General features: G+C 39.0%; 1 protein-coding gene across 4 annotated transcripts in view; it reads right to left on the reverse strand.

The window, feature by feature from the left end:
• PARD3B (par-3 family cell polarity regulator beta) overlaps window positions 1-18847 on the reverse strand; it is a 2083049-nt gene that overhangs the window by 916041 nt on the left and 1148161 nt on the right. Inside the window, exon 21 of one of the 4 annotated variants that reach the window (XM_073646403.1) lies at window positions 13982-14124. The exons of the other annotated variants lie outside the window; for them this stretch is intronic. Within the exon in view, the coding sequence (XP_073502504.1) occupies window positions 14121-14124 (4 nt within the window). The 3' untranslated portion in view covers window positions 13982-14120. Of the gene's footprint in view, window positions 1-13981; window positions 14125-18847 lie in introns of those variants that run through there. 4 annotated transcript variants of the gene reach the window in all.

Consider the following 18847-nt stretch of genomic DNA (forward strand, 5'->3'; position numbering starts at 1 on the left):
AGGCATTCCTCACAAGTATTAAAGCTGTCAAACAGTCACAAATCATGAGCACAGAGTGACTAAAACGCTGAAGATACTCGGAAAACATCCGAGCATGCTCGTAAATCTCTAGTAACGAGCATGCTTGCTCATCACTAATCCATAGACCTACTTTGTAAATAGACTTCTGGTTTACACAAAACCTCAGTGTGATCCAACAAGTTGGAATTTCAGTCACATAAGTGAGAAGAGGATCGGAGCAGCCCTGGAAACAGGGGAAGACGGCGATCGGCAAGTATAACATTGTATTAACACTACACCCATATTTAGAAAGGTTTAGCAAATAAAAATATTCTATTTAGAGAACCAGAACTTAAAAGTTTGGCATTCGTACCAGACAATTAGCATGAGAAAGATATTTTTTTCAATGGGGTTCAGGTTCTGATTCAAGTTCTGGTACAGTTCTGGTATCCGAATCAAACTTTGGAATAAAGTTCGGGTAGGGTAACAGAACCCGAATCTCCATAGGTCCACTCATCCCTACTAGTGAGTGCGCCTTTAACAATGATAATGAATGGAACAGTACTACTGCATGTATCATTGATACGATTTTTTTGTATCTAGTAATAACATCTGGTCTTTGCTTATGGTAGATAATTTATGAAATAAAGGTAAAGTTAGTAGATTTTGCTGTGAAAAGAATAGAAATTATTACTAGATAAGAAGTGCAGCCATAATTTACAAATGCCCATACAGTCCACATTAAACCTATAACTAGATGTGAACAGTCTTTTCAATATCACAAACTATGGCTTTTGGCACAATAGGTGTATAATTGTTCAGGCAGAACTTTAAATGATGTTTCTGTCCAGTAATTTAACCTCTTAATAACTGAAGTGGGTGGGGGGGGTTTGTTCCAAGAGACAAAACTTTTTTATTTTTTTGATGACGTATCTTAGGAAGGTTTATTTTTCCAGGAGGAGTTGTAGTAGTTTTTTACATTCTAATAGTCACAAAAAATTCAGAACTTGGTAAAAACTTTGTTTTGTCATTTTCTGAAATTCGTTACTTTTAGTATTCTCCCCTGAGTGGATCTGTGTGAAGGCTGAAATTTTATTGATACTATTTTGAGATACATATGATGTTTTCATTGCTTTTTACTGCATTTTTTTGGGACCGATAAAAAAACATTAATTCTGTTTTTTTAACTTATGGTATAAATATTTTCAGATAGTATTAGTACATGCAATTACACACTAGGCAATATGAAACCATTTTCTTTTATTCTCTGCATTTTGCTGTTTACCATTGGGGAAAGAGGTGAGGGAGGAATGATTTAAATGTCATAATGTTTGGGTTTTATATGTATATTTTTAAAAATGTTTAAATGTTTTAAACATTTTTGAATAGTACCCCTAGGGGACTTTAATCTATGATTGCCTGATCAAATATTCAATACACTGCAATACTGTGGTCTTTCAGTGTATTGTGAAACTGAAGATCTCCTACAAAGTCCAGCAACAGGCTGGGCTTCATAATAGTTCTAACATGGCTGAAATAGGGGCTTCAGTAAGCCCCTGGCTGCCATGGTAACCAATTATAACCCAGCGGGGTGACAACGGCTGTCAGAAGTGATGGCTGCCATGTAAGAATAACTTCTAATGCTGTTTACACACTTCACAGCAACATTTAAGAGGTTAAACTGATGATCTCATCAGATGCTGGCTACACACCAGAGCTGGCACCCAGGCTGAATAGTCTTGTTTCAGCTCCTGAGCATTAGAATTAAAAAAAAAAAAAAAAAAAAACTAAACAAGAACTTATACCTATGCCCTATAGCTCATTCCATATAGAGATGGCACACAGGGATAAAAAAGTGACAAAAAAGGTTTAACCACTTCCTGAATTGCCAATTTTCCTTTTTTGCACTTTTGTTTTTTCCTCCCATTCTTCCAAGCGATTTGACGTTTTTAGACTTCTGTCAACATAGCCATACGAGGACTTTTTTTCTGGAGGAAAAGTTGTAATTCTCAAAAACACCATCCATTTTATCATCTACTGGATGTACAGGGAAAAAAATTCTAAGTGCGCCTATTCCATAATAGTATTTTGGGCTTTTATTTTTATGGTGTTATTATATGGTAAAAATTACTTGGTAACATAATTCTCCCTGATCATTATGATTACTGCAATACCAAACATGCATAATTCTTTTTTTATGTAATTGGTGAAAAAAAATTTTGAAAAAAAAATAATTTTTGCTTGCATTGTTATTTTCCGTGATCCATAACACTTTAATTTTCAGTCATTTGGGCTGTGTGAAGGCTTGATTTTTGCACACAGAAAAGTAGTTTTTATTGATACCATATTTGGGTTTATAAGATGTTTTGACCACTTCTTATTGGATTCTTTTTGAAGTGTTGTGGCAACCGAAAAGCAAATTCTGGCATTTTGATTTTATTTGCATTAAGTGACTTAGTGATCGGGTTAATTAATTGAATGTGGAGATACTACATATTTCTTTATTTTTAATGTGGGACAAGGAGAGTGATTCAACTATTTTTTTTCATTTCTTTATATTTTAAAAAACAATGAATGGCAACTGGCCGATCGCTTGAATTACATGCTGCAATACCACAGTATTGTGGTATATAGAAAAAACATATTCTCCTATGAACGCCAGAGATTGACAGCAGCATTTATCAGGTTAAAAGCTGCAGGTGGAGATCACCTACACTCGTGGTTGTTAGAGGCAGATGATGGCTGAATTACAGTCATCATCTGCTGGTAAAGAGATGGCATCACTATCATTCCTAAGGAGGACAACCAGAGATGTTGACAATACATCTGACATGTACAGTTCAATTTTCATCTTAATTTGGAGAGACGCTTTAGCAACTCATAATAATAATCTTTATTTTTATATAGCGCTAACATATTCCGCAGCGCTTTACATGCATTATCGTCGCTGTCCCCATCGGGGCTCACAATCTAGATTCCCTATCAGTATGTCTTTGGAGTGTGGGAGGAAACAGGAGAACCCGGAGGAAACCCACGCAAACACAGGGAGAACATACAAACTCCTTGCAGATGTTGTCCTTGGTGGGATTTGAACCCAGGACCCCAGCGCTGCAAGGCTGCATGTATCAGTATGATATAGACATGATTGGGACAGGTTTTCAGAATTAAAAGGTAACCTGTAATTTGAATCATGCTGCCCAAACCACGAGTATAATTAATCAGACCTTGGCAGTGTGATTGCAGCTAGCTACAGTTGAAACCAGAAGTTTACATACACTACATAAAAGACACATACATGTTTTTCTCCATATCTGACATGAAATCAGAATAAACCTTTCCTGTTTTAGGTCAATTAGGATTACCATAATGTTTAATATTTGCCAAATGCCAGAATAATGAGAGAGAGAGAGAATGTTTTAAGGCATTTTTATTACTTACTGCAAAGTCAAAAGTTTACATACATTTCATTAGTATTTTATACCATTGCCGGTAAACTGAATGACTTGGGTCAAACGTTTGGGATATCCTTCCACAAACTTCTCACAATAGTTGGTCAGAATTTGGGGCCCATTCCTCCTGACAAAACTGGTGTAACTGATCCAGGTTTGTAGGTCGCCTTGCTCGCACATGACTTTCAGCTTTGCCCATAAATTTTCAAATATATGTGTCTTTTTATATAGTGTATGTAAACTTCTGGTTTCAACTGTATGTTTTTGTTTTGCCGGAAAATTTCAGAGAAAACATGATTGAAAGATCCAGCGATAGAGAGACGAGACTAGCCCGGCACCACACCTGACTTCTCACGGTATGGCTTTAATTGATTGGCAGGTCTCTTCCATGTGTGTATATAGAAATATACCTGTCAATGTACACACATGGAAGAAACCTGCCAATCAACTAGTGCAGTGTGAGAAGTTGGCCTGCCTATGATCCCCAGCCACATCTTTAAAAGGGTTATCTGGTACTGTTGCATTTTTTATGGGGCTAAGAAGTAGTTGCTAACTACCTGCCTGTTCTGCCAGATGGCGATCTCTGCAGCCTCAGAGCCGTCACAGACCGTTTCTGCCAGCGATTCTGCAGCTTCATTTGACCGCATGCCAACAAGGCAGCTCTTCCTCTTCTGATCTGCTCTGATGGGGCATCACTGCTGATGTTTTGCTGACTGACAGAAAGTTAGGCTAGTTAGACAATCAGCATGACATCGGCAGAGATATCCTGTCAACAGAACAGAGCCGAGAAGAAGAAGCTGCTCTGTCAACGTGATGTCAATTGAAGAGCAGCATCGCTGGCAGTCCATGACAACTCTGAGTTGGCTCAGATCAGCACAGGACAGAACAAGGAGGTAGATATTAACTACCTGCCTGTAAGTTCTAAGCCCCATAAGAAAAAAATACAAAAGTCCTGGATGACGCCTTTATATTTTCACTGAAACCCTGGGGTGTTTGACAAAAACATACCTGGTTGCAAATGTGCAGCCAGGCTCTGATTCATGCCACCCATGGTTTGAGATGCATTAATCAACTGACAAGTTCCCTTTTAATGTAAGCCAGAAACTTTCTATTCTTTGACATGAAGCAGATAGCTTACGCAAAAGGTGAACGTTCAACGAATAAAAAAAATCTGTTTTCAACAAAAAGTATATTCAGTACTGATTAGGCTTCATTTACATAAAATGAAAACCAATATTCAGAGAGAAAATTAGTCATGTAACATTGCTGTAAAAAAAGCATAAAAAGTTTTGAAAAGGTTAAAATGCTTATAATTAGGAAGAAAAGTAAATTGGGGCAGCGTTCTATTTGATATGATAATAAGAACTGAAAATCAAAAGTGTAAACCAGTTTTATTTTTATATTAATATTAAATATATTAAAATTGTGGATAGGGGTTATATACAGTATGGGAAATATTAAACAAATCAGTTTCAGATTGTCATGTTCTTTTTAACTCCAGTAATGACCAGGATGTTTACTAGGCAACAAAAATCATTTTTGTGCAGTCTGTGTTATAACATTTATTTTTTGTTTTAATGTTATTAAAATGTAAAAAAATATATAGAATTTATAGTTTATATAAACTATATTTAAATTTGCACATTCAGATCTTAAAGGGGTGGTCCGAAACTAAGATTTATTTTGATCTTAAATATCTATTTAATGTAATAATCTAATCTCCTTTCTAAAATACTTTAATTAAAAAGTCCATATTGTTTCCTCACTACACTATCTAGCAGCTATTGTCACTTCTCATCAGAGCAGGCGAAGGAGTGCACTGTCACTGTGCATTAAAAAAGAATATTGCACAGTGGCAAGATCCTGCTGAGCATATGTTGGAATTGACAACCAACGCATGCTCAGTAGAGCAGGGACTTGCCCAGCCCCTGAAAAGGACATCATAGATGACACTTCATTTCAGGGTGGTGGCACAGGCTGCGACAGTGATCGCAGTCTCTGACAATTTTTTCTTCTTTTTGGGGTTTAATGTATGGGTTGAAAATTTTATATTTTGATCAATCTTTTTTTGATACCATTATATCAACTATGTTTATTTTTTAATTTCTAAACTTTTAAAGGGTGAAAGTCAGGTGATTAAAACATTTATTTATTAATTTTTAATTTTTTTAGTTCCTTTAAGGGCCTTGAAACTGATTGTTTGATCGCTTTTACTGAATGCTACAATACCACTATGTATTGCAATATATAGTGAAATTTTGGTACTTCTAGAAATCCCTGCCTGTAATTGAGCTTCAAAGAAGAAATAACATGGCAGTAACGAGAGCCTACAGCTGATGGGGGGTGGGGGGTCACTTTTGGGAGATTTCTATGCTTTTGGCACTTCATGGGCTCTGCAAATGCAACATGATGTCTGCAATCTATTCTAGCCAAATTAGTGTTACAAAAATCAAACAGCAGTTCTTCCCTTTCAAGGTCTGCTTTATACCCAAAAAGCAGATTTGCCCACATATCAGGATTTTTTGTTTCACAATGGCTTCCAAAAGTATTCACCCCCCTTGGCATTTTTCATGTTTTGCTACTTCACAACCTGTAATTTCACAGTTTTTTTGGAGGGTTTGTATCAGTTCATCTAAAGAACATGCGTATAACTGTGAACATTTGGTGTTCTTTTTATTGTGAAGGAAACAACAAACAGTACAAAATAACTGAAAACTTCTGTGTGCATAACTATTCACCCCCTAAAGTCAGTACTTTGTAGAGCCTCCTTTTGCTGCAATTACAACTGAAAGTCGCTTCTGATAAGTCTCTATGAGATTTCCATATCTTGCCACTGGGAGTTTTGCCCATCACTGAAGGCAAAACTGCTCCAGCTCCTTCAAGTTAGATGGTTTTCTCTGGTGAAGAGCAATCTTCAAGTCTGACCACAGATTTCCATTAGGATTAAGGTCTGGGCTTTGACTAGGCCACTTCAGAACATTTACACGTTTCCTCTTAAACCACTCGAGTGTTGCTTTAGCAGTATGCTTTAGGTGTTATCTTGTTGGAACGTGAACCTCCGTCCCTAGTCTCAAATCACTGACAGACTGAAACAGATTTTTCTCAGTATGATGCTGCCACCAACATGATTCACTGTAAGATGGTGTTCTTGGGGTGATGAGCTGTGTTGGTTTGATGCCAGACATATCATTTACTTCGGTAGCCAAAAAATTCAATTTTGGTCTCATCTGACCACAGCACCTACCTCCATACATTTGGGGAGTCTCCCATATGTCTTTTGGCAAATTCAAAACGAGCCTTACAATTTTTGTGTGTAAGTAAAGGCTTTTTTCTGCCCACTCTTCCATAAAGGCCACCTCTATGGAGTGTTCGGCTTATTGTGGTCATATGGACAGATACTTCAGTCTCTGCTTGGAAACTTTGCAGCTCCTTCAGGGTTACATTTGATCTCTGTGCTGCCTTCTCTGATTAATGCCCTCCTTGCCTGGGCTGAGAGTTTTGGTGGGTGGCACTCTCTTGGCAGGTTTGTTGTGGTACCATGTTCTTTCCATTTGATGATAATGGATTTGATGGTGCTCCAGGGGATCATTAGAGATTTGGATTTTTTTATATAACCTAACCCTGACTTGTACTTCTCCCTGACTTGTTTGGAGATCTCCTTTTACTCCATGGTGTTGTTTGGTTAGTGGAGCCTCTTACTTAATGGTGTTGCAGCCTCTTTGGCCTTTCAGAAAAGGTGTGTATATACTGACAGAACACGTGACATTTAGATTGCACACAGGTAGACTTGCTTTCACTAAGCCTGTGACTTATGAAGGTAATTGCTTGCACCGACAATTTTTAGGGGTTTCATAGCAAAAGGGTTGAATACATATGCACATGGCAATTTTTAGTTATTTCATCCAATAAATTTAATTGATGCCTATATTTTACTCACTTCACTAACTTAGACTACTTGGCGCTGATGCATCACACACAAATCAGATTACAAAAATATTTAAGCACAGGTTGTAGTGTAACAAAATAGATAAAAAGTTAAGGGGGTGAATAGTTTCGCAAGCCACTGTAAGTATTATGTATATTTACATTATATATATGTAACCTTTTTGCCTTTATAATAAATTGAGTGGTCTATATTCTCTTATTACCTTTTGTGAAAATGAAAAATTTGTGGCTAAACAAATATTTTAGTGGAGAAAATGTAATTTAAACTTTTTTCATTCCACTTTATGTTAATTGTTATGATGCACCTGCAGAGATAATACATTTCTTAACAGTAGTTTTCAATACTTCGAGGGTGCAGTTTTTAAAATGGTATAATGTATGCTGGCTTTGCTCGTTTTACTATATGTAGATCCCTTAAAGACCCCTTAAAATCACTTCAAAACTAAATAGGTCCATAAAAAAACCCTGAATTTGTAAATTTCTTTAAAAAAAATGAAATATTGCTGCTAAATTTTTTCAACTGTTCTAACATTCCAACAAAATAAAAGAATGCTTGAAAAATTTTACTTAAGACCAAGTAGACATATGGAAAAGGTAATTTAATGACTTTTTTGGGTGGTATGATAATATGGTTTAAATGTGTAAACATTAACATTTTAAAAAATAGTTTTTCACAATTTGGCAAATTTCATATTTTTTCATAAAAAAGCTCAAGACATACAGTACAGACCAAAAGTTTGGACACACCTTCTCATTTAAAGATTTTTCTGTATTTTCATGACTTTGAAAATTGCACATTCACACTGAAGGCATCAAAACTGTGAATTAACACATGTGGATTTATATACTTAACAAAAAAGTGTGAAACAACTGAAAATATGTCTTATATTTAAGGTTCTTCAAAGTAGCCACCTTTTGCTTTGATGACTGCTTTGCACACTCTTGGCATTCTCTTGATGAGCTTCAAGAGGTAGTCACCGGAAATGGTTTTCACTTCACAGGTGTGCCCTGTCAGGTTTAATAAGTGGGATTTCTTGCCTTATAAATGGGGTTGGGACCATCAGTTGTGTTGTGCAGAAGTCAGGTGGATACACAGCTGATAGTCCTACTGAATAGACTGTTAGAATTTGTATTATGGCAAGAAAAAAGCAGCCAAGTAAAGAAAAACGAGTGGCCATCATTACTTTAAGAAATGAAGGTCAGTCAGTCTGAAAAATTGGGCAAACTTTGAAAGTGTCCCCAAGTGCAGTTGCAAAAACCATCAAGCGCTACAAAGAAACTGGCTCACATGAGGACCACCCCAGGAAAGGAAGACCAAGAGTCACCTCTGCTTCTGAGGATAAGTTTATCCGAGTCACCAGCCTCAGAAATCGCAGTTTAACAGCAGCTCAGATTAGAGACCAGGTCAATGCCACACAGAGTTCTAGCAGCAGACACATCTCTACAACAACTGTTAAGAGGAGACTTTGTGCAACAGGCCTTCATGGTAAAATAGCTGCTAGGAAACCACTGCTAAGAACAGGCAACAAGCAGAAGAGACTTGTTTGGGCTAAAGAACACAAGGAATGGACATTAGACCAGTGGAAATCTGTGCTTTTGTCTGATGAGTCTCAAATTTGAGATCTTTGGTTCCAACCACCGTGTCTTTGTGCGACGCAGAAAAGGTGAACGGATGGACTCTACATGCCTGGTTCCCACCGTGAAGCATGGAGGAGGAGGTGTGATGGTGTGGGGGTGCTTTGCTGGTGACACTGTTGGGCTTTTATTCAAAATTTAAGGCATACTGAACCAGCATGGCTACCACAGCATCTTGCAGCGGCATGCTATTCCATCCGGTTTGCGTTTAGTTGAACCATCATTTATTTTTCAACAGGACAATGACCCCAAACACACCTCCAGGCTGTGTAAGGGCTATTTGACCAAGAGGGAGAGTGATGGGATGCTATGCCAGAAGACCTGGCCTCCACAGTCACCAGACCTGAACCCAATCGAGATGGTTGGGGTGAGCTGGACCGCACAGTGAAGGCAAAAGGGCCAACAAGTGCTAAGCATCTCTGGAAACGCCTTCAAGATTGTTGGAAGACCATTTCCGGTGACTATCTTGAAGCTTATCAAGAGAATGCCAAGAGTGTGCAAAGCAGTTATCAAAGCAAAAGGAGGCTACTTTGAAAAACCTAGAATATAATACATATTTTCAGTTGTTTCACACTTTTTTGTTAAGTATATAATTCCACATGAGTTAATTCATAGTTTTGATGCCTTCAGTGTGAATGTACAATTTTCATAGTCATGAAAACAAAGAAAAATCTTTAAATGAGAAGGTGTGTCCAAACTTTTGATCTGTACTGTATATACTTAAATTTAACACTAACAAAATGGTAAACAAAATAAAAGGACACAGCATGAAAAAAAAGTAGACTGTCATGTAGCGTCAAGGGACTGTGGGCACCTACCCAATCCCTCCAACTAATCATTCAATTTATTTACATTAATTTTTCAAAATTTGTCACATTTCAGATATTTGCATTAATAAAACATCTACAGTCATGGCCAAAAGTTTTGAGAATGACACCAAAATTATATTTTCACATGATCTGCTGGCCTCTGGTTTTTATTAGTGTTTGTCTGATGTTTATATCACACACAGAAATATAATTGCAATCATATTATGAGTACCAATAGGTTATATTGACAGTTAGAATGAGTTAATGCAGCAAGTCAATATTTGCAGTGTTGCCCCTTCCTCTTCAAGACCTCTGTAATTCTCCCTGGCATGCTCTCAATCAACTTTTGGACCAAATCCTGACTGATAGCAGTCCATTCTTGCATAATCAATGCTTGCATTTTGCCAGAATTTGTTGGTTTTTGTTTGTCCACCCGTCTCTTGATGATTGACCACAAGTTCTCAATGGGATTAAGATCTGGGGAGTTTCCAGGCCATGGACCCAAAATCTCTATGTTTTGTTCCATGAGCCATTTTGTTATCACCTTTGCTTTATGGCAAGGTGCTCCATCATTCTGGAAAAGGCATTTTTGGGCACCAAACTGCTCTTGGACGGTTGGGAGAAGTTGCTCTTGGAGGACATTCTGGTACCATTCTTTATTCATGGCTGTGTTTTTAGGCAAGACTGTGAGTGAGCTGATTCCCTTGGCTGAGAAGCAACCCCACACATGAATGGTTTCAGGATGCTTTACAGTTGGCATGAGACAAGACTGGTGGTAGCGCTCACCTCTTCTTCTCCGAATAAGCTGTTTTCCAGATGTCCCAAACAATCGAAAAGGGGATTTATCAGAGAAAATGACTTTGCCCCAGTCCTCAGCAGTCCACTCCCTGTACCTTTTGCAGAATATCAGTCGGTCCCTGATGTTTTTTCTGGAGAGAAGTGGCTTCTTTGCTGCCCTCCTTGAAACCAGTTCTTGCTCAAAGAGTCTCTGCCTCACAGTGCATGCAGAAGCACTCACACCAGCCTGCTGCCATTCCTGAGCAAGCTCGGCACTGCTGGTAGTCCGATCCCGCAGCTGAAACAGTTTTAAGGTACGGTCCTGGCGCTTGCTGGTCTTTCTTGGGCGCCCTGGAGCCTTTTTGACAACAATGGAAGCTCTCTCCTTGAAGTTCTTGATGATGCGATAGATTGTTGACTGAGGTGCAATCTTTGTAGCTGCGATACTCTTCCCTGTTAGGCCATTTTTGTGCAGTGCAATGATGGCTGCACGTGTTTCTTTAGAGATAACCATGGTTAACTGAAGAGAAACAATGATACCAAGAACCAGCCTCCTTTTAAAGTGTCCAGTGATGTCATTCTTACTTAATCATGACTGATTGATCGCCAGCCCTGTCCTCATCAACACCCACACCCGTGTTAATGGATCAATCACTAAAACGATGTTAGCTGCTCCTTTTAAGGCAGGACTGCAATAATGTTGAAATGTGTTTTGGGGGTTAAAGTTCATTTTCTGGGCAAATATTGACTTTGCAAGTACAGTAATTGCTGTTAAGCTGATCACTCTTTGACATTCAGGAGTATATGCAAATTGCCATTACAAAAAATGAAGCAGTAAACTTTGGAAAAATTACTATTTGTCTCATTCGCAATACTTTTGGCCATGACTGTATACCTAAATTTACCACCAACATAAAGTGCAATGTGTCATGAAAAAAACAAACAATCTCAGAATTACTGGAATATGGAGAAGCATTCCAGAGTTATTACCTCATAAAGTCACATCAGATTAAAAAAAAATGGGGCTTAGTCATGAGGACAAAATTGATCCCATCACTGAAGTGTTAAACTAGTTGAGGCCATAAGAGGTCAAAAAACTATATACAGAAAACTCTTCTAAGAGGAACCGTGAACCAACTGATGAAAATTCAGTTGTAAAGATGCAGACCCATATCTGTAGTGAAAGTGTTAGATTGCCACTTAAATCATATCGAAAGATATAAGTAATATTAGTCAGAGGAAAATAAATGATATACGCTTCCTTGTTTCACCCCCATTGGAAACACCATAGCTTTATCAGAAGAATAGATTGCAGAATGCTAAAACTAGCATAAAAAGCAAGGTTAAGGTCAGTATAGATTGGATGACAAACTGTTTTCAATACTACTGCAATCTCCTATGTCAACAATGCTCAGACTTAAGCACAATATCCTTAAAATTTATTAGCTTTGAAGCCCACTATTGAACATTTCATTGGGCTTCAGATCTCATCAAGATACAACATTCTTTTCTATTTCCAATCCTCTTTACTGCTCCCTACTGAAAGGGCCATAATGCAATTTTATATCTTGGACATCAAGGAACAATGCAGCAACAGAGAAAAGCTCTGCTCGCTTCCCTTCATTTTCGCCAGACAAGATTACTTGTGCTGATGTATACTTTAGCTCAAAGTGTGTTATTCTGTGCATGACCCTGGTTTCTGTTGATTGGTATAAAAACATATCAAACTTCTGTTAAGCCACTGGCAGCCATATTGTTCCTTTGTTCTATGAACACTTATCTTCAATAAACTGGATAAAAGTGTGTAGCATCATTATGTTATAGGTGTACCGGAATGCAGGTTTCTGGCAGAGATCAAATATCAATGGTTCCTTATTAATAGCGACATAGGCAATAGATCTCTAGAGATGTAAGAGATATTTGAAAGAGTGTGATGAACAACCTTTTCCTGTAAGTGCCATTAAGCATAACGTTTCACAAGGAACCTTAACAGGTTTCTTGTAGAGAAGAAACATGTCCTAATTATTAATCTGTTATTAATGAGTTAAGTGAATTCAATTAATTTTTTCAATATTAAAATAATTCCTAATACATGATCTATTGGTGTATAATGAGGACTGGATTGGAAAACATTTAATTACTGCAAAATAAAAGGTCTTGAGAACACCATTTACTAGTACCCCATCCTAACCCAAATTTACTACTGAGCAGTTGGTAAACCTCAAAAAAATATCTTGGGAATTTCTGAATCCATAAAGTGCCCATACTGGGTCCAGTGAAACATGATCCGTGTAATTTAATGTGATGTTAGCTATTTGTTACCTGAAATTTATGGGGCCAGTTCATTAAGAAAGGTAAAAGTCTGACTGTAAATCTTAACATTTTGAGCACCAAAAACATGTCCACTTTAATCCAGGGGTGCATTAGTATTTACTAATGTATTCACGGATATATAGACATCTAGTAATTGCTCTGCTTTACTCATTTAAACAGATCTGTCTCAGAGCTTGTCTGCTTAAGAAATGTGCTGGAAGTAGTAAAAATTGGCAAGTATAAGGATCTAGCAAACACCTGACAAGTGACAAATTGTGATGGATACACAATTTAGGCAGAGCATCTACAAATTGACAAATTTTGTGTGATGTTACTACTATGCAGTGGCAACAAAAGTGGTCCAACTTTTAACTGGCGACAAGGGTATGGATGCCCAAGGCTCAGTAAAATGCCTAGGGAAAAAAAGGTTAGCCATATCTGGCCCGATCCAACTGAAGATTTATAACAGTAGTAATAATTTTTATTTCTATAGCCAACATATTTCACAGCACTTTACAATTCAGAGGGGACTTGTACAGACAATAAAATACATTACAGAGTAACACAACTCAACAGATATCAAAAAGAGTGAGGGCCCTGTTCGCAAGCTTACTTAGTACAAACTGTTGAAAAGGTTAATATAGGCTATGATGCAATTAAAAAAATTGCAGAATTCTCCAAGGATAACCGGCCTTGAACCTTATCCACGTGTATCAAAGTATCCAAATGTTGAAGCAGCACTTCGGGTTAGTTGAAAAAAAGGTTGAGTTGAATTTCTTGAAATTTGCAGTTTCATATGTGAATTTGAACATTTTGAGATTTGATTTGCGATTCCCAAAAAAACTCCAAAAACATGCCCCTTACCATTTCCCACACTGCTGAAGCACCATAAAACGGACCTCCTCATAATGCCCTGCAACCATGACATCTTACGGATTATGAAACCTTGTACAGTGGTGATCAGTATCTGTGCCAACAGACATCAGCGGTTTACAGTGGAGGACAGTTTGTACAGCGGAATCATTTTCCATCTCCAGAGTCCCTGGGTAAGTCTTTCTCCCCTGGAGAGTGTAAGCTCTTATGGTTAGCTGGGTTCTCTCTCCTGTAGAGTATAAGCCATTACGGTCAGCGAGGTCCTCCATCTCTCTCTTCTGTAGAGTGCAAGTTCTTATGGTCAGCGGGGTCCTCTCTCTCACCTGTAAAGTGCAAGCTATTATGGTCAGTGAGGTTCTCTCTTTATCCTTTCCCCCATGTGTATTTTACTAGCAATTACAAGCTTTCTGCTACTGAAATTTGGGCCAATTTATTCGCAGGAAATCACAGTTTTGGGGAAAATTCTTTGGATTTTAAAAGATTCACTCATTTATAGTGAAAACGTTCCTTTATTCTCTAAAAACACTATGTTTCAGCTTTTTCTCTGGAACCTTTCCCATGCAGTCTGACCATGCTGACCCCTGACCACCACTGAAGTATTTATAGTGAGCAGGCCAACTGGACCGTGCATTATTAGAAGAAAATGGCATGGTCTGGTGAACCACTTTCCTTTAAATCATATGAACAGCTGGTTTCATGTGCGTCACTTACCTGGGAAGAAGATGGTATCAGGATATACTATGGGAATATGGCAAGCTAGTGAACATATTGTGATGATCTTGACAATATTCTGCTTGAAAACCCTAGGTCCTAGCATTCATGTAGATGTTATATTGATTAGGCCTGGAACGATGTCATGCGTGCATCACGCCACAACATCGCGTCGGACAAATCAGAATAAACATATGTGGAATGTGCTGTAAAAGTTCAATCCATGGAGGCCGAGTCTCATAATTTACATAACTAAAAGAATCTGCTGCTAATGTCTTGGTTAGATACCACAGGACACCTTCAGATAACTTAAGAAATCCATGTCTTGATGGGTCAGAACAGTTTTGTCAGCACCAGGGGGATAAAAACAATATTAGGCCAGAACCCATCAGATTACAGTCTTTGTGCAAGACAACATGTTTCCCAATCAAGTGCTGTTCCAAGGGAACGACTGTTATGCTCCTAGGTGGATCATGTGGTTCGTGGACCCACTGTGTCACAGACCGAACTTACCCTGGAGGGGTGTAATTAAGCAGCTACCTTGAAGTTTGCTGGAGCCTCTAGTGGTGAGGTCAGACTCGTGCAGCAGATAGCTGCCAGGTACCACTGCAGAGCGACGTCTGGCACTAGCAGCTGACTCCAAGGGCCAACGCCGTTAATGCAGATTCTCAACAGGGCAGGATGGCCACTTGGGTCAAGTTTAGTCTGTGCATACAGGATGGCCACTGGAACAAGTTCAGACTGTGCAGACAGGACAGTACCTGTGACAGGTTCAGACTGTGCAGTTAAGACGGCCATTGGGACAGGTTCAGACTGTGCAGACAAGACAGGACCGCAGGGTAGCAGACAGGTACAGCCAATGCAGTTTAAGGATATGGACAAACTATACTTGACTAATGGGACACGGGATACAGGAATAGAACTAACAGACTAGGGACGAGGGACCTGACAACACACTAACCTACCTAACATAACTATAGGGATTACTCAGGTATCTCCTAATTGGGGATGGTGCCTTTTATACAAGATGCCTCACAACTATTGGCTGGGAGACACTTTGCATGTGAACACATTAACTAAATGCTTCCCAGCTGTTAGCATTTACCAAATGTGTGCACTGCCACTTTAAGAAAAGGGGAGCATGCGTGCATGCATACTAGGCCCGCTGCCGGTATACAATGTGGCGTCCACAACAGAAAGTGCAGAAAGCAAGAGCAAGCCGGGGACCACGGTGAGGGCAGGGGCGGGTAGTAAGCCAGCGTCCCTGTATGGAGGGGGAAGGGGACACAATGCAGGGGTGCTGGCAGCAGCGCTACAATGACATGATTTCTTTTATCTTGGATATTCTTTCATTTCTCTAATATATTTGCAATCATTTCTGGACCTTAGATCACCGGCTTTACAGCATGGAGAGCATCTACAATAAATGGTTTGAAATCTTTGCTTCACTTTTAAAAATCTATTTTCCAATCAAGAATTTATTCATGAAGACTGTACAAAGCTCTGCCAATGGAATAATGTAGATCATAAAAAAATATACAGTGGACATCGACACTCGCTACGGCCATGTTCACACCTCTGAAGGAGCAGACACAGAGCAGGGATGTGATCCGTTAGGCGCTGGCCTTAGAACAACATGTCAGTGATGTCACATTTACAAAAGTGACAGAGAACATTTTCTTTTCTCTCAATTCTAGAAGCTTCCCGCTTACACACAGCACTGAGAGGAGCCATGTCCTCTGCCGCCCCTTACAACAAAGATAAATAAATAAAGCAGAGCCACACACAGAACAAAGCACTGACAATAACGCAAAGTGCTCAGCTAAGTAAACTAGAACTGACAAGTCAATTTGAAGCCTGTCCCTGGATGTTTTGAAATGCAGAAATTATCTGTGACAGGGCTGATCAAAATAGAGCTCTCATGTCACCTCAAGTCGAGTGGCCGAAAGATAGGAGGAATTAAAGGCTGCAATTCTATCAGCTTATTAGCTACTGGACACCAATTGAGCAGCTGTGAATATTGCATATTTGTTTTCTGATATGACCACAAGAGGGATTATTATCACTCCCCAAAAAATGTTAGTAGAGAAATATGGGAAAAGATTCTAGCATAATACAGGACAATTAATCTCCCAATATAGCGAATGTCCAGCTCTAAGCTCTCGGAAAGTATTCAAATAAACACAAAAGGGCATCTAAACAGCATGGGCCAACATTTGTACAGTATTATCATGGTATTTTTTACCATATGGACTAGCAGATGTCAAAAGCCAGGTAGGCGAGTCATCCAGTTTAGGCATTTGTGCAGAGATTGGGGAATATATTTGAGTGGAACTGAATTCTACTCAAATATTCCAAAAATTAACATTTGCCAAAATGTAGATTTATGTGTGACAAAGTCACTGGCAGTGTGTCGGAAGGGAGATATGTTTCACTAAGGCTGTTAGCCTCAGTGATGTGAAAATTGGAAGTTTCTCCAGCACATTAGGTGCATATTTTTAGTGTATGACGAAGTGCAGGGTGGGAGGTCATCCACCATATCTCCAATCCAGGAAGTGGTCTGGGCTTTAAATAGCCAGCCTTTGCACTCATGTGTGTTAATTGTCTGGAAAAACCTGATCCACAGAGGAGCTCTCATGTGCTGTGCTGAACCGTGTGTGCTTAATCCTGAGTGGCCGGACACTGGCCGATATACGGACTGTGCTGCAACTTTGTATTTTGTTTTGCCATTATGACGAATGGGCTGTGTTTTCTTTATGGACTCCAGGTTAGTTTGTGACGTTTAATAAACTAACCCGAAATTTAAAGAGACAGTGTTACTTGTCTACCTCCGCATACAGCCAAGCAAGTCGCTATACCACATATGTAATTTTCTTCTGTGTGGATTCAGCTGCCTTTGGCAGCCATTTTGCTGAACCATACAGTGCCAGCAAAAGGTGAAAAAAAATTAAAAAACCTTATACTCACGCTACCGCTCACCTCTTCGGCCTCTTTGCTTCTCAGTCACCAATCCGGTCCTCAGCGCATCTTATCACCGACGCAGAGTGCAGAAACCACCGAGTTCATGTGGACGCAGAGTCACGGTGCATGTCATGACCTTACACGCGCTTGGCTGCAACGTTATGGGCATCATCAAAGCCGGAAGTCCTGGCCTAGCATGAAGAAGGGATTTCAGCCCAGTGATAAGAAGATGTGATGAGGATCAGATGAGAGACAGTGAGGGGCGGAGGGCCAGAGAGGTGAGTGGTGATGCAAGTATAAGGATTTTTTATTTTTACATCTTGAAAGACCCCAGAGCATAATAAGAGAAATTCAATTTGCGGAGGATACCTTCTCTGCATATCGAATATCCTGGGAAAATCAAGGTAAACAAGCAAATTTGAACTTAGCCTGATCCATTCATCTCTAACATTGTGTAGTATAAATACAGCAGGGCTATGGTCTTGATAACTGGATGATGTAGAATGCTTATATAATAATCAACTGGTTAATCCAGAGGAAGAAATGACAATCAATCAATTAATCACAATTAGAAGAGTAAATGTCTGAGTAAAAATAAATTGTTATCCACCAATGAGTGTGTGGTTGTTAATATGTCCAGGTGCCTAGTAATGGGAGTGGGATTTAATATTATATACTGTTGAGGAGGTGAAGGAGATAGTCAGTTGTGTCTTTTAATGAAGTAGATAAGTGGAGACAGTATATACTGTTGGTGAACAGTGGGGAGATTTAGTAGGTATCCAATGGAAACCATGATTACTGTAGTACTGGGTAGGGTATGCCATGACACCTTAAAGGTTTGTCCACCCGTGAGGAAATTTTTGACCAGCAATGCAGCTTGCTGAATGCTATTGGTATGTAATGAAAACACAGTTAGAATTTGACCCCCTTTGTTGTTCCAGACATCATCCCAAGACAGCAAGTATGATATTGGCATAGCTGTGGTCACATACCGACTAAAGTATTGGCTGCTTTTCAACAGTCAAATGTAAGTCATGCACGGATTTGTGTTGCGTTTACATTAAACAAATCTAAAAAAAATAACTAATGCTAATGCATGAAGATAATTAATAATTGCACCCTATGATATTATCATATGCACTGCTTGCAAGTATTCTGATATTAGTGCCATGAATCTCCAGTGAAATCACATCCCAAAGTATCAAGACTTCCCTGCAGCCCATCAGCAGAAGTTCAACTGCCTGAATACTGCTGACTGGTCTGAAGAATAATAGGGGTGAATATCATTTCCTGGATGACTGTTCTGCTCTATTACTAAATCACTGTGCAATTTCTCAATACACAAAAGCAGGAACAAATTTTGCTCAGTAATGC

Source organism: Phyllobates terribilis, unplaced genomic scaffold, assembly GCF_046119375.1.
Source record: "Phyllobates terribilis strain yellow unplaced genomic scaffold, ASM4611937v1 Scaffold_9__5_contigs__length_417890890, whole genome shotgun sequence".
NCBI lineage: Eukaryota > Metazoa > Chordata > Amphibia > Anura > Dendrobatidae > Phyllobates > Phyllobates terribilis.